At 36.8% G+C, this 16,356-nt stretch overlaps 1 protein-coding gene across 4 annotated transcripts in view; it reads left to right on the forward strand.

Annotated features, from left to right (window-relative positions):
• Positions 1 to 16,356, forward strand: part of REV3L (REV3 like, DNA directed polymerase zeta catalytic subunit) — a 177,285-nt gene that overhangs the window by 74,200 nt on the left and 86,729 nt on the right. For 3 of the 4 annotated variants that reach the window (XM_012438367.3, XM_012438371.2, XM_064360773.1), the window contains exons 5-9: positions 8,191 to 8,287; positions 11,263 to 11,357; positions 12,228 to 12,332; positions 13,358 to 13,442; positions 13,527 to 13,678. In XM_012438367.3, the coding sequence (XP_012293790.2) occupies positions 8,191 to 8,287; positions 11,263 to 11,357; positions 12,228 to 12,332; positions 13,358 to 13,442; positions 13,527 to 13,678 (534 nt within the window). The remainder of the gene's footprint in view (positions 1 to 8,190; positions 8,288 to 11,262; positions 11,358 to 12,227; positions 12,333 to 13,357; positions 13,443 to 13,526; positions 13,679 to 16,356) is intronic. The other variant, XM_012438368.2, reaches the window with a different exon arrangement.

Raw genomic sequence — 16,356 nt, forward strand, 5'->3', positions numbered from 1 at the left:
GGTCACCGCAGCCACTACCTTCTTGGTGCAAGTGAGCCTCCTGCCTCAGCCTTCTGAAGAGCTAGGCCTGCAGGCACACACCCACCACTCCCAGCGAATGTCTTATTTTTAATTATTTTTGTAGAGACAGGATCTCACTATATTATCCAGTCTGGTCTCGAATTCTTGGGCTCAAGCTGTCTTCCCACCTTGGCCTCATAAAATGCTGAGATTACTACAGTTGTGAGCTCTTGCACCGGGTCCCAATTTCCTAAAATAAGACAACAATAAACTTTGCCACATGGATTCACTTTCCCTTTCATAAAATATTTCTCTGTAGCACACAATGCTATTTGATAGCATTTTACCCATAGTAAAACTTCATTCAAAACTGGAGTCAGTCTTCTCAAATCCTGCCCCTGCTGTATCAACTATGTTTATATAATATTCTAAATCCTTTGTTATCATTTCAATAATGTTCAGAGCGTTTTCACCAGGAGTAGAGTCCATCTTAAGAAACTACTTTTTGCTCGTCCATGAGAAGCAACTCATCTGTTCAACTTGGGGTTTTTTGTTTGCTTGTTTGTTTGTTTTGAGACAGAGTCTCGCTCTCTCACCTAGGCTGGAATGCAGTGGCACGATCTCAGCTCACTGCAACCTCTGCCTCCTGGTTTCAAGCGATTCTCCTGCCTCAGCCTCCAGAGTAGCTGGGATTACAGGCACATACCACCACACTTGGCTAATTTTTCATACTGTTTGGTAGAGACGGAGTTTCACCACGTTGGCCAGGCTGGTCTCAAACTCCTGACCTCAAGTGATCTGCCTGCCTCGCCTCCCAAAGTGCTGGGATTACAGATGTGAGACATTGCGCCTGGCCATCTGTTCAAGTTTTTTCAGGAGATTGCAGCAATTTAGTCACATCTTCAGGTACCACTTCTAATTTTAGTTCTCTGGCTGTTTCTTCCACATCTGCAGTCACTTCCTCCATTGAAGTCTTGAACTCCTCAAAGTCATTCATTAGGGTTAGAAATAAACTTCTTCCAAATTCTCATTCTTGTTGATATTTTTACTTCCTCCCATAAATCACAGTTTTTTGTTTTTTGGTTTTTTTTTTGACAAGATCTCCTTCTGTTGTCCAGTCTGGAGTGCAGTGGTACTATCTTGGCTCACTGCAACCTCCACCTCCCAGGTTAAAGCAATTCTCCTGCCTCAGCCTCCAGAGTAGAAGGGATTACAACTGTGTGCCACCACGCCTGGCTAATTTTTATATTTTTAGTAGAGATGGGGTTTCACTATGTTGGCCAGGCTGGTCTCAAATTCCTGGCCTCAAGTGATCTGCCTACCTCAGCTTACCAAAGTGCTGAGATTACAGGCATAAGCCGTTGTGCCCGGCCTTAAATCACAAATGTTTAATGGCATCTTGAATGGTAAATTCTTTCTGGAAGGTTTTCAATATATTTTGCCCAGATCCATCAATGGAATCATTGTCAATGACAGCTATAGCTTTATGTACTTCTTAAATAATAAGACTTAAAAGTTGAAATTACTCTTTGACCCATGGGCTGCAGAATGGGTGTTGTGTTAGCAGGCAGGGAACCATCATTAGTCTTCTTGTACATCTCCATCAGAGCTATTGGGTGACCAGGTGCATTGTCAGTGAGCAGTAATAGTTTGAAAGGAATCTTTTTTTCTGAGTAGTAGGTCTCAACAATGGGCTTAAAATATTCAGTAAACCATGCTACAACCGATACACTGTCATCTGTGCTTTTTTGATCCACTTATAGAACACAGGCAGGATAGATTTAGCATAATTCTTAAGGGCCCTAGGATTTTCAGAAGGGCAAATGAGCATTGGCTTTAAGTTCAAGTTACCAGCAGCATCAACTAACCCTACCAGGAGGGTCTTCTGAAGCTTTGAAATCAGGCATTGACTGCTCTCTAGCAGTGAAAGTTGTAGATATAATCTTCTTCCCAGATAAGGTAGTTTTCATCTACATTGAAAATCTGTTATATAGTGTATCCACCTTCATGAGTTATCTTAGCTAGATCTTCCAGAGAAGTTGCTGCAGCATGTACATCAGCCCTTGCTCTTTCACCTATCTGCAATAAGGCCATTTCACTTTGTTATTGTTCATGTGTTCCATTGGAGTAGCACTGTTAATTTCCTTCAAGAACTTTCCTTTGCATTCATGACTTGACTGACTGGTACAAGAGACCTAGTTTTTGGCTAATTTTGGCTTTTGACATGCCTTCCTCAGTAAACTTAATCATTTCTAGTTTTTGATTTAATGTGAGAGACATGTGACTCTTCCTTTCATTTGAACATTTAGAGGCCATTGTAGGGTTACTAATTGGCCTAATTTCAATATTATTGTGTCTCAGGAAATAGGAAAGTGCTAGGAAAGAAAGCAACGGGAATGGCCGGTCAGTGGAGCAGTTGGAACACACACAAGTTTACTGTCTTTTATGGGCACAGTTCATTGTGGTACCTGAAAACAATTCCAATAGTAACATCAGAGATCACCGTTCACAGGTTTGAAATATTGCGCAAGGTACCAAAGTGTGACACAGAGACACAAAATGAGCACATGCTGTTGTAAAAATGGCAACAATAGATTTGCTCAATGCAGAGTTGCCACAAATGTTCAATATGTAAAAATTGCAGTATCTGCAAAATGCAGTAAAGCAAAGCACAATTTAATAAAGTATTCCTGTATTTGGGGTTATGCAACCATAACCACAAATTTAGAATATTTTTATCACCTCTGAAAGAAATCCTATGACGTGTAGCAGTCACCCCCAAGCTTCCCATGCCTCCCACTCCTGAGCAACCATTAATCTACTTTTGATCTCTATATATTTGCCCATACTGCTCATTTAATGTAAGTGGAATCATACAATATGTGGGGGTTCTTTTCTACTTAGCATAATGTTTTCAAGGTTCGTCAGTGAAGCTCATATCAGTACTTCATTTATTTTTATGGCCAAATAATACTCTGTTATGTGGATATACTACATTTTGTTTATTCCTATCCCAGCTGACAGATATTTGGGCTATTATTAACAATGCTACTATGAACATCCATGTATGAATTTTTGTGTAGCTATATATTTTCATTTCTTTTGAACATATAGGTGAGAGTAGAATTTCTGTGTCATGTGTTCTAGCATCTTTTGCCTTCCCATTGACTTCCTTCCCTTCTTCTGCTCTTAAAATGAAACTGACACTTCCAATCCTAATATCCTTTCTAACTGCCTTGTTTTTTTTATTTTCCATAACTGTCAACCTTCTCAAAGCAGAGGTTAGCATTTTTTGTTCCCAGCTATTCACTTTTGGTTTAATTCCTCCCGTTTCTTCTACCATGCCCAAACTATGCTCTGAAAAGTTACCAGGGAGGATTTTGTTGTTGTTGTTTCCCTTAATAGTGGACTAGGTTAGTGGGATCTGTCCTTCTGCTAAAAACAATTTAAATGCTAGGCGACGTGGAAAGAAAAAAAATTTAAATGCATTGAAGAGTTTATGAACAATAAAGAAGTGCAGGCCAAAAAGGAATAGAGTGCTAAAAGCAACTTTTGCCCTGAGGGCATTTACTAATTCTGGAAAATCAAGAACCTTCTTTGAGAAGGCCCTACTGCGTGAGAGAGATGGAAACCAAAACTGGGTCCTGCTCAGCAGGTGGGAACCCTCCATAGGTTAAGTTAGGGCCTCAAATGCATATTCTCATAAGTTGAGCACAGACTGGGAAATTGAACATACTTCAGACATTCTTTTTTCAGTATAGTTTGAATATCCTGAGACTAAAAGAGATTCCTAAATCCAGAGCTTTATCTAAGGTGGTGCTGGTCTAGTAATATACTCAGATCTGATAGAAGCAGCAAATGCAGATCCTTCCTAGAGGATATTATTTTTTTTATTATTTTTTTCTCTTTGAGACAGGGTCTTGCTGTCACCAGGTTGGAGTGCAGTGGCATGAACATGGCTCACTGCACCCTCCACCTCCTAAGATCATGCAGTCCTTGCACCTCAGCCTCACATGTAGTTGGGACCACAGACCCGTGCTGCCAACTCTGGCCAATTTTTCAATTTTTTGTAGAAACGGGGTCTCACTTTGTTGTCCAGGCTGGTCTTAAACTACTAGGTTTAAGCATTCTTCCCACCTCAGCCTCCCAAAATGCTGGGATTACAAGCATGAGCCACTGTACCTGGTCTATTTTTATTGGTCTCAAATTGTTCCTAAAAATTTAAAGTGTGATATCATTTGGCACACAATTTAGAATATACCAGTCACACAAGAAAACTAGCCTCCATGTGTAAAACCCAATAAACACACACACCACAGACCTGCAAATAATTCAGATATTTTGAATTACTAGATGAAGATTGAAAAACTATAATCCAGAGTCTTTATTATTTATTTATTTATTTAGAGACAGGGTCTCGCTCTGTCAGCCAAGCTGGAGTGACATGATCTTGGCTGATTGCAACCTCCACCTCCTGGACTCAAGCCATCCTACCACCTCAGCCTCCCAAGTAGCTGGGACTACAGGTGCATGCCACCATACCTGGCTAATTTGGGTATTTTTTTAGAGATAGGGTTTTGCCATGTTGCTCAGGCTGGTCTCAGAACTTCTAGGCTCAAGCGATCCACCCACCTCAGCCTCCCAAAGTGCTGGGATTACAGGCGTGAGCTACGACGCCTAGCCTCCAGAATCTTTATCAAATAATGATACTATATGCAATGCTCTGTTATGTTGTATTCACTAATAGTTTTATTTGTTTTGTCTCTCCAACATGCTAGTAATTTTCTTATGTGGAACAACTTAGATGCATTAAAACTTTTTTTCAAAAAAGAACGTTTTGCAGTGACAACTTATATTAAGTTACGTTTTTATTTTAAATATGCAAATATTGAAAGTAGCATGTGCCTCCCTTTTAGAGCAGAGTAATTCATTTGTTTGTAACTAATTCTTCTAGATAATAACCCCGTGTTTAGATGACAACTTACAGTTTACTAAATGTCAGGGTTTTTTTAAATCTTCTCTGTATCTTAGAATAGTATAAAATTCCCACAGTAAACCAAATTGTGTAAGTGAGTAACTCTTCCTTGATCCTTAGAACTCCCAAGAGGGAAATCATACAATGAGGAGTGAAGTAGGCCTGGCTTTTTTTTCCAAAAAGACTGAAAAGGAAAGGAAGGAAGAGGGAAGATATAAGAAAAACAGGACAAAGACAACTGTCCACTGCCTAATGTTTTTCCCTATAGGAATTATGGTCCCCTAGTTTCCCCCATCTTTGTGAGGGCTGTATTATTTCATGTCCAGGAGATAATCCTTTTTTAAAGAATGGAGCTAGGCCCAGTGACTCACACTGTAATCCTAGCATTTTGGGAGACAGGCAGGTGGATCACAAGGTCAGGAGATTGAGACCATCCTGACCGACATGATGAAACCCCATCTCTACTAAAAACACAAAAATTAGCTGAGCGTGGTGGCGTGCACCTATAGTCCCAGCTACTCGGGAGGCTCAGGCAGGAGAATCACTTTAACCCAGGAAGCGGAGGTTGCAGTGAGCCGAGATCACAGCACTGCACTCCAGCCTGGCAACAGAGCGAGACTCCATCTGAATGAATGAATCAGTGAATGAGACTTCTAAAAGTTAAGGTTGAAAGAGTTCATTACTCAGTTTCAAGACTTACTATAAAGCAACCGTTATCAAGACAGCATGGTATTGGCAAAAAGATAAATACATATATGTATGGAACAGAATAGAGTCCAGAAATAGAACTATATTTGAAATAATCCATAATTGTCTCATGTAGTCAATTTAACTTTGACAAAGTGACAAAGATACAATGATAATTCTATGGAGAAAGCATAGTTTTTTCAACCAGTAGTGCTGGGATAATTGGATGTCCATATGCCAGAAAATAAAAATAAAAGAACATATTTTTATATGTTCTTCACACCTTATACATCACATATACTTCACACCTTAAATAATAATTATCTCAAAATGCTTCACAAATTTAAATGTAAAATATGAACCTATCAAACTTCTAGCAGAAAATAAAGGGAAAATGTGCCCAATCTTGGTATTGGCAATGAAGTTTTAGATGTGACACCAAAAGCATGATCCATGAAAGGAGAAATTAATTAGATTTTGTCAAAATTAAAAACTTCTGCTTTGTGAAAAACAGTGTTAAAAAATAAAAAGACAAGTCGTGGACTGGGAGAAAACATTTGCAAATTACATATCTGATAGAGGACTTGTATCTAAAATATGTAAGAATTCTTAAAAATCAACAATAAGACAGCAAACAATCCAGTTAAAAATGGTCAAAACACCTGAACAGATCACCAAAGTAGATATAAGGATGGCAAACATGTGAAAAGATGATATTCAACATTATATGTTGTTAGGGAAATACAAATTAAAACTACAAAGAGCTACCACGATATACCTGTTAGAATGACTACAGTTCACAAGACTAACGATAACAAATGCTGACCAAGAGGTGGAACAGTAGCACTGTCATTCTTTGCTAGTGGGAATATAAAATAGTATAGTCACTTTGGAAGACAGTTTCTGAGAACACTAAACATAGACTAGAGTACAACCTAGTGGTGGCACTCCTAGGTGTGTTTACCTAAGTGATTTAGGTCCACCCAAACCTGCAAATGTTTATAGCAACTTTATTCATAATTGCCAAAAATGTAAAGCAACTGAGATGTCCACTCAACAAGGAAATAGATAAACTGTGTTAATCATTTAGTGATAAAAAGGAACAAACAATTGATTCACATAACATGAATGAATCTTTAAAGCATTTTACTAAGTGAAAGAAGCCAGACCAAAAAGGATACAAACTGTGTGACTTCCTTCACATGACATTCTACAAAAGGCTATAGAAGTAGAAAATGGACCATTGGTTGTTAGGGTTTAGGAGAGAGGGGAGTGTTGACTGCGAAGGGGATGTATAGGGGGAACTTGTACAGTTCTGGGTTGGTGGAAGTTTGATGAACTATTCATTCATCAAACCCATAGAACTGTACTTTACCATAACCAGGCAATGAAGTTTAATGTCACCAGTGATTATGTCATGTGGGTGTCATGTACCCCTTCATATGATGTGATAACAAGAGTACTGCACCTCTGTGATAGTCTTCCCCAAAACTCATAACTCCAGTCTACTCATGAGAAAAACATCAGACAAACCCAAATTGGGAGTTGTCCTACAGGTTATCTCATCAATACTCATGACCGTGAAGGTCATGAAAAGCAAGGAAAGACAGATAAATAGATCAGAGGAGACTGGGAAGACATGGCAACTGAATGCAGTGTGGTGTCCTAGATTGGATCCTGGAACAGAAAGGGGACATTAGTGGAAAAACTGGCGAAATTTAAATAAAATGTTTTGTTTAGTTAGTAATCTTCCAGTGTCAGTTTCTTTGTTTTGACAAATATACCATGATAATATGTTAACAATGAGGGAAACCAGGTGTCCGGTATATGGAAACTCTCTGTACTACCCTTGGGACTTTACTGTAAATCTAAACTTATTCAGATATAAAAAGGTCACTGGGGAAAATAATAAGTCAGTTAACACTGTCAAGTATAACTCAAGAGTTTAAGACGGATTGAGGAATGGAAGAATTTCTAGAGTATATACATTAAGTATTAGAGAAAGAGGAGGTAATTTTCATAATCAGTTTTTTCCAGTAGCAAAATGCCATCTCAAAAAAAAAAAGTTGATCTCATGGAGGTAGAAAGTAGAATGGTTGTTACTAGAGGCTGAGAAGGGTGTATGGGAGGGGTTCCAGGAAGAGATGAAGACAGGTTGGTTAATGGGTATAGACATACAATTAGACAAAATAAGTTCTAGTGTTCGATAGCATAGAAGAGTGGTTGTAGTTAACAACAATATATATTTCAAAATAACTAGAAGAGAAGATTCAAATGTTCTGACACAAAGAAATAATGAATAATGTTCAGGCTGATAGACATACTAAGTACCTTGATTTTGTCCTTACACTGTATGCATGTATCAAAATACCACATGTGCCCCATAAATATGTACAAATATTATGTATCAATAAAAGGAGATCTGTAATTTATGAGTAATAAAATTTTTAAAAGAACATTTACCTTCTAAAAAGTAATCCTATGCAAATTAAAAGTAGAATTTATTCCTTTTACCTTTCTGTTCCTAGGTGATACATTTCATGCAACTGGATCCTGCAAGAATCGTTTATCAGGAAATTCTCTTGCTGGTACTTTATTTCGGTGGGAACAAGATGAAATACCAAGGTTAGTTAATGTTGTAAAGGAAATGAAAATTTTACATATATCCTAGTTGTGATCAGAAATCAGTGGTTATTGTTACTAAATTTTAACCTTTTATTGTATTGAATCTTTTTAATCTATATGCTTCTCAAAAAAAGCAAATCTCAACATTAGTATGTTACAGGGAATAAACGATTTAAAAAACAGACCATAAAAATGTATCTAGTTATTACATAATTAACAAAAGGAATATGAGGTAGATATTGTTATACTTTTCTGCAGCATTCATCTTCATCATGCATTCTAATTTGATATCCTATAACTTGTCAAGTAAAAAAATTACATTTATAACAAAATAGTAATTTAAAACAAAAAGTAAATATTTTAAATAAAAACCCCTAAAATTTATAAATATTAAATATGTAATAAAGTATTTTGACATGCTCTGTTTTTGAATAATATAATTTGTACTTTCTTTGTTTCATTATTGATTAGACTTTTTTGGACATAATGTACTCCAAATGCTTGGATTTTTCTATTAGAAAGCAGCTATGTATTGGCTTATGCAAATTTTTTACTCATACTTTTTTTTAACTACTGGTGCTGATTTTTAGTTCTGAAAACTGCTACATCTTCATAGGAAAGCCTTGTGTTCTGAATGTCTGAAGTAGTTTTGTAATAAAGGCAAATTGGAAATTTCGACTATGAGATTATATTTTTTGATGTTACTGTTTCCCTCCTTTCTCTTAAATGTGCCACTTCTGGAATAATCATCCTTGATATTTCCAACATAAATATTTCAAATCACCAAACTCTTTCATATAAGAAAACTGTTGATTATAAACTCTTAAAAATCTGATACTTCAATTTGTGTTAAATTGTATGAATGGAGAGGACAATCCACATTTTGTTGTTGTTGAGACAAGAGGTCTTGCTCTGTTGCCCAGACCAGAATGCAGTGGTGCAATCTCGTCTCACTGCAACCACTGCCTTCTGGGCTGAAGTGATCTTCCCACCTTAGCCTCCCAAGTATCTGGGATTACAGGTACCTAACACCATGCCTGGCTAATTTTAAAAATATTTTTGTAGAGATGAGGTCTCACTATATTGCTTAGCCTCCCAAGTATCTGGGACTACAGGTGCATAACACCATGCCTGGCTAATTAAAAAAATTTTGTTGTAGAGATGAGGTCTCACTGTATTGCTCAGGCTGGCCTCCCAAGCTGAAGCTGAGATCATGTGCCTGAGCCACCAAGCCCAGCTGACGGTCTACACTGAGAATGTTTTTTCTCAAAGAGAAAGGGATATATTGTGATTGGTTGGTTAATATGTTTCTTCTCTATTAATGGTGAAAAGATATGTGTGTATGTGTGTCTAAATATACACCTCTGAGTACATATGTTATTCAAGTTGTAAAAATTCTGTGGTTTTAACAAACATAATAATATTCCATCAATATTTCCTTTAAAATAGACAATGGAAAATGAAGTTTTGCTAACATGTTTTTCTTTCTTTTTTTTTTTGAGATGGAGTTTTGCTCTGTCGCCAGGCTGGAGTGTAGTGGCGCAACCTCCACCTCCTGGGTTCAAGCTATTCTCCTCCCTCAGGCTCCCAAATAGCTGGGACTACAGGCACGCACCACCACGCTCAGCTAATTTTTGTAATTTTAGTAGAGAAGGGGTTTTACCATGTTGGCCAGGATAGTCTCGATCTCTGATCTCATGATCAGCCTGCCTCAGCCTCCCAACGTGCTGGGATTACAGGCATGAGCCACCGTGCCTGGCCCATGTTTTTCTTAAAACATTAAAAGATGTTTCAAGGCCAGGGCGCGGTAACTTACACTTATAATCCCAGCACTTTGGGAGGCCATGGTGGGCAGATCACCTGAGGTCAGGAGTTCAAGACCAGCTGAGCCAACATGGTAGAAACCCTTCTCTACTAAAAATACAAAAATTAGTCCTGTGTGGTGGTGCGTGCTTGTAATTCCAATTACTTGGGAGCCTGAGGCAGGAGAATCACTTGATCCCGGGAGTTGGAGGTTGTAGTGAGCTGAGATCGCACCACTGCACTCCAGCCTGGGCAATGGAGTAAGACTCCATCTCAAAAACAAAAAAAAAGTGTTTCAAATCAAAAGTTAATGAAATATGTCATCACCCACTTTCTAGTAAAATTATGGATCTCCCCTTTTCACTTGGTGTCCATTTTTGTACGAGGCCTAAATTTTGAAATGAGTAAACAAGGATCCACACACGATGTTATCTCTTCATTCTGTTAAGCAGGGTTAATTATGTGGTGTCTTCCTTATCTTCTCTTGGGGCACTGATGAAAAGCAAATGCTTTTGAGTCAAAGATCATGATTGGGAAACAATCCTTTGTAGTTCTCATAAAAATTAATGACCTTCTGATATCATTACTTTTCCTAGCTACGATCCTACTGTTGATCATTCATGTAGTTTATCAATTCTGTAGTTATGAAGAATTTTAAAGTATTTCCCAGCTACTCAGTAGTTGAGGGCAGGAAGAACAGTGAGTATCATTTGCCCATTTCTCAGTATGCTCCCCTTCCCTTATCTCTTATCGCATGTTCTCCCTCATTTTTTTGAATACTGAAAAAGATGTCTCTAAGCAACTGATTTCATATGTGTATAGCTTTTTATGCATCCCTCTGTGGTCTTTAGATTATCTTATCCCATTCTGCCCTGGGTATGACCATATGCTAAAACATTTTATATTCGTTATATATAAAATATAATGAAACAAAATATGTAGAATATGCTGCAAAAGGATCTTAATAGGGTTGTCAGTATGTTTTATATTTTGTTCATCCTATTTTTCATTATGTATACACATACATTATCAATTTTGTCATGAATAATTGTGAATTAATATACCACGTTTTCTGGTTACCAGCTAAACATAAGACAATTGTACAAGTACGAATAATCTTACAGAGCTTGCTCTCACATAATTATTATGTTTTTTGTATCTTTTTATTGCAGCTCTTTAGTATTGGAAGGTGTTGAACCACAGAGTACATGTGAGTTAGAAGTGGATGCTGTAGCTGCTGATATCTTAAATCGTCTGGACATAGAAGGTTCATATACGATTATTCTTAATATATGTTTTTATTTTTTAAAATTAATGATCGGCCGGGTGTGGTGGCTCATGCCTGTAATCCCAGCACTTTGGGAGGTTGAGGTGGGTGGATCACGAGGTCAGGAGATCGAGACCATCCTGGCCAACATGGGGAAACTCTGTCTGTACTAAAATACAAAAATAAGTTAGTTGGGCATGGTGGTGCACGCCTGTAGTCCTAGCTACTCGGGAGACTGAGGCAGGGGAATTGCTTGAACCCAGGAGGTGGAGGTTGCAGTGAGCCGAGATCACGCCACTGCACTCCAGCCTGGTGTCAGAGCAAGACTCCATCCTCCTCCCCACCGAAAAAAAAAAATGACCAAAGTGGAATAGAAAAAATAGGAAAGAAAACATTAGAAGGGAACTAAGATACTATAGAAAGAAGATACAAAATGTTGTGAATATTGCTTCTATACTGCTGATGAGACTAATTAATTTTGGTTTATGCTTTTATACAAATGAGTATATTTGAATAAATACACTAAAGTAAGTGTGACACTAAATTAAATTAGTCAATATAAAGCAATTTAATATACTCTGCCTTTTAATTTCTTAATTTTTAGATTATATATCAGCAAGGGGACTCTTAGGTCTGTTGACTATCATCAGATGTTTGAATTTTATTCACTTGCTGGGTTTTTGGGAACCACTAGGAAGAAAACTAAAAAGGAGTAACATAGTAAGTGTAGGTTGGGATAATTTGTCCACTTTATTACACAAAATATGTGATTGGCTTTTTAAAAGGCAATATTTATTAAAGTTTAGATTTTTTTAGGAAAGTATTTTTTACTTTGACCCTTGTAGTACTGAAGTATTATTGTGATTACAGCTCAAATTGGTGGAAACCCTGGTCTACAGGCCATATGGGAAGATGAAAAGCAACGGCGAAGAAACAGAAATGAAACTTCTCAAATTAGCCAACCTGAGTCACAAGGTATAAACCCAATAGTGCTCTGATTATTGTTTTAAACCAAGTATTTCAATGGAAATGGTCATTGAGTTGTTCCTTTGACGTTAGAGTTTACTTTTCAAATGACCTTTCTATTTTCTATGTATTTTTCTTGTTGTCATTGCTGTACAGCCATTATTTATCTTTACAACTGTCTTTAAATTGTCACTTATCTCTCTTTCCATAAGAAGTTGACATTTTTACTGTTCTTTGTTTTTAGCGTACCTTGTCCTCTTGCCTCACTTTTTTGTTGATTTCATTCTTTAGTATGTTCTAGGCTTCTGTATTTCCAAATGAGGTATAGAAAACTCACAGAAGATCATGAATCTCAACTTAGAAACACTGTTTAGTACATTAAGCTTTGAAAATGTAGCCATTGAAATGCTGCCCTCAGTTTATTTTCTGAGTACATCGTATAACCTCTCACTTTGTTCATTATGTACAACTCTAAAGAAATAGTCATATTTATTATTAAATGCTGCCACATTCAAAAAGAATTTGAGGGGGTTCAAATAATACCATGGATACAACAAAATTTTAAAAATAAAGGAATAAAAGACATCACTCAAAAGGCAGATACATTATTTCAAAATACAGCAGTAAGCCTATATTGAAGTTCAATTAAACTTGTTTTATCTTGGGCCCTAAAAATGTTTTGATAAACTCTGTGTGCCTTTTATACTTTTAAAAATAGGAATGTATTTCATAAGGGGAAAATTTCTAGTTTTAGGATATAATATATTTATAGGTAGAGAACAATTATTTCTGTTTTAGATTTACATTTAATTATAGAACTTAACTTGAACTGACTTTAAGTGCCTAATTTTATAACTTTAGTAACAACATTTTTCTTTTGTATGATTCTATAATAAAACTACATTTAGGTTGTATTATATGTATCTAGAGAAAGATAGGAAATTGCTACCATTTTTAAAGCTACTTTAGGAGACGGGAAAATATTTTATTCATTTGCTCTCTACATTTTTTTAATGCACTTTTAAAATTCAAAGATCACAGGTTTGTGCCAGCAACAGAAAGTGAAAAAAATTTTCAGAAGAGACTTCAGGAAATTCTCAAACAGAATGATTTCTCTGTGTAAGTGGTTATTTATTATAGATCTCAGAACTAATTTTATTCCTTTGTTATCTAGTCTGTTATAAAGGATATGTTTTAATTAAGCAGAACATTATCAGGATCTGTGGACTACAGCGACGGATCCCAGGAGTTCTCTGCTGAGTTAACATTGCACTCTGAGGTTCTGTCTCCTGAAATGCTTCAGTGTACACCAGCCAATATGGTAGAAGTTCACAAAGACAAAGAGTCAAGCAAAGGTAAGATTTTCTTTTCAAGTATGCAGAAACTACTAGAACAGATATCTAGCCCTGAGATGTTAATATTTGATTGAGTTTGCTCGGGGTTTTTTTCCCCTAAGAAATAAACATTGTGGATATAGCAAACATTTCTCCCATTCTGTCACCCTTTTTATATCTCTAAAGGTAAGCAGTATCCTGAAGTTAGTGCAAACTGTTACCATATATAATTTTATATTTTCTTACAATGTTTGCCCACCATATATACCATTGTTCTAAGTTTTACATAAATGATGTTCTACTTAGCTTAGATGAAGCAACTTGCTTCTTTCACTCATATTTTTAAGCAGCTTGAGGTTTAATTTACATAGCATAAAATTCACTCATTTTAAGTGTTTAATTCAGTGATTTATAGTTAATTTGCAAAATTGTGCAAACATCTCCACAATCCAATTTTAGAATGTTTCCATCAGCCCAGAGGATCCCTTGTGTCCATTTGCAGTTATGCCTGTTTCTACCTCAAGCCCCAAGTAACCACTAATATATATGAGCCTTTTCTATATTGTGTACGATATAAGTAAAACCATACAATATGTAGTGTTTTGTGTCTGCCTTCTTTTATTTAGCATAATACTTTCAAGGTTTATACATGTTGTAGTATCTATCAATATGTATGGAGAATTCACATTTTGTTAATCCATTTATCAGTTGATCAACATTTGAGTTGTTTTCACTTTTGGCTGGTAAGAATAGTCCTGCTGGCGGGGCACGGTGGCTCACACCTATAATCCCAGCACTTTGGGAGGCCAAGGTGAGCGGATTACATGAGGTCAGAAGTTCGCGACCAGCCTGGCCAACATGGTGAAACTCCATCTCTACTAAAAATACAAACATTAGCCAGGGGTGATGGCACACGCCTGTAATGGCTACTCAGGAGGCCGAGGCCAGAGAATAGCTTGAACCTGGGAGGCAGAGGTTGCAGTGAGCCAAGATGGCGCCAACTGCACTCTAGCCTGAGCGACAGAGCAAAACTCCATCTCAAAAAAAAAAAAAAGAATAGTGCTGCTGTAAGATTTTAGGATAAATATTATAAAAAGTTATTAAATGATATAAATAGTAACAAACAAAACAGTTTAAGAATAAACTTCACTGAAAGATTACCTTTGCCAAGCAAAAGGGCAAGTGGTAAATTTGTGTTTAATTTTTAGATAAACTTCCAAGCTGGTTTTAAAATGACAGCAATGTTTTACTTTTCCACCAGCGTGGAATGTTTCTGTGGCTCCACATCCTAACACTTATTATTGTCTGTCTTTTTTAACGTAGCCATCCTAGTGTGTGACATAGAATCTCACTGTGGCTTTAATTTTCATTATCCTCATTACTAATGATGTTGAGCATCTTTTATGTCAACATTGTAACTTTCAAATTTATCCTTTTTCATTCATTTTAGCTGCTGATTACTATTCCATTTTGAAACTAAACAACAGTGTTATCTATTTCTCTACAAGTATTCGATGGTCTTTACTTTTGCAGTTAGTGCGCTATCTGTCTCCCTATGGCTATGTGCTGGAGTTTCTTTACCAAACACATGTAGAAGAGTGATTGCTAAATGTTAGGGTATATACATTGTACTTTACCTGATAGCATCTGTTCTAACAGTTTTTCTATAATGCAGTTAGCTTATATGTGATTGGTAAACAAGACAATAATAAAAGTTTTATTTATAAGTCACATTGTTTCATATGCAATTTTACTAGGTAGGCAAAGCCTCAACATTTGATAGTATCAAATAATAGTGTCTCTGCATTTCAATCTGCATTTTCTGATTACTAATGAATGTGAGCATCTTAAAAGGCCATTTGGGTTTCTCTGAGAATTGATTACTCATGTTCTTTGCTCATTTTCTGTTGAGTCATTCGTCTTTTTCTTATTTTTAGGAGTTTTTCATATTTTTCTCTCTCTCTCTCTCTCTCTTTTTTTTTTCTGAGACAGAGTCTTGCACTGTCACCCCAGCTGGAGTGCAGTTGGTGCAATCTCGCCTCACTGCAACCTCTGCCTCCCAGGTTCAAGCGATTCTCTGGCCTCAGCCTCCCAAGTAGCTAGGATTACAGGTATCTGCCACCATGCTCAGCTAATTTTTTGTATTTTTAGTAGAGATAGGGTTTCACTATGTTGGCCAGGCTGGTTCCGAACTCCTGACCTCATGATTCATCCACCTCAGCCTCCCAAAGTGCTGGGATTACAAGTGTGAGCCACTGTGCCTGGCCTGAGGTTTTCATATTTTCTAGATATTTTATCAGTTATACTTACTGTAGAGATGTTTTCTCTCCATTTAGCCTTGTTTTGTAAAAATCTTCAAAGAGAAATGTTAACTTATTTTTCCCCTTTTTGCTCCCATTTTTAAAAAAAGTTATCCTTGGAGTTTTACATGTCTTCAATGTTAATGTCAAGTTTGCCAATAGTCCTTTGTGGTTTAGTTTTGGTGTGCACCTTTATGAGACCTTCCCTACCCTGATGTAATGAAAATTTTCTCTTAAATATTCATTTTAAGCATCACATGTGCTTACAATTTGGTTTTTCACATTTAGGTCTTTAATGCATCTGAAATTTTACATTTTATTTTTTAAATTTTTGTGGGTACATAGTAGGCGTATATATTTTTGGAGTACACGGGAGATTTTGATACAGGTGTACAGTGT

This window comes from Aotus nancymaae, unplaced genomic scaffold (assembly GCF_030222135.1).
Source record: "Aotus nancymaae isolate 86718 unplaced genomic scaffold, 86718_ANA_hifiasm-v0.15.2.pri h1tg000040l, whole genome shotgun sequence".
In the NCBI taxonomy this organism is placed as follows: Eukaryota; Metazoa; Chordata; class Mammalia; order Primates; family Aotidae; genus Aotus; species Aotus nancymaae.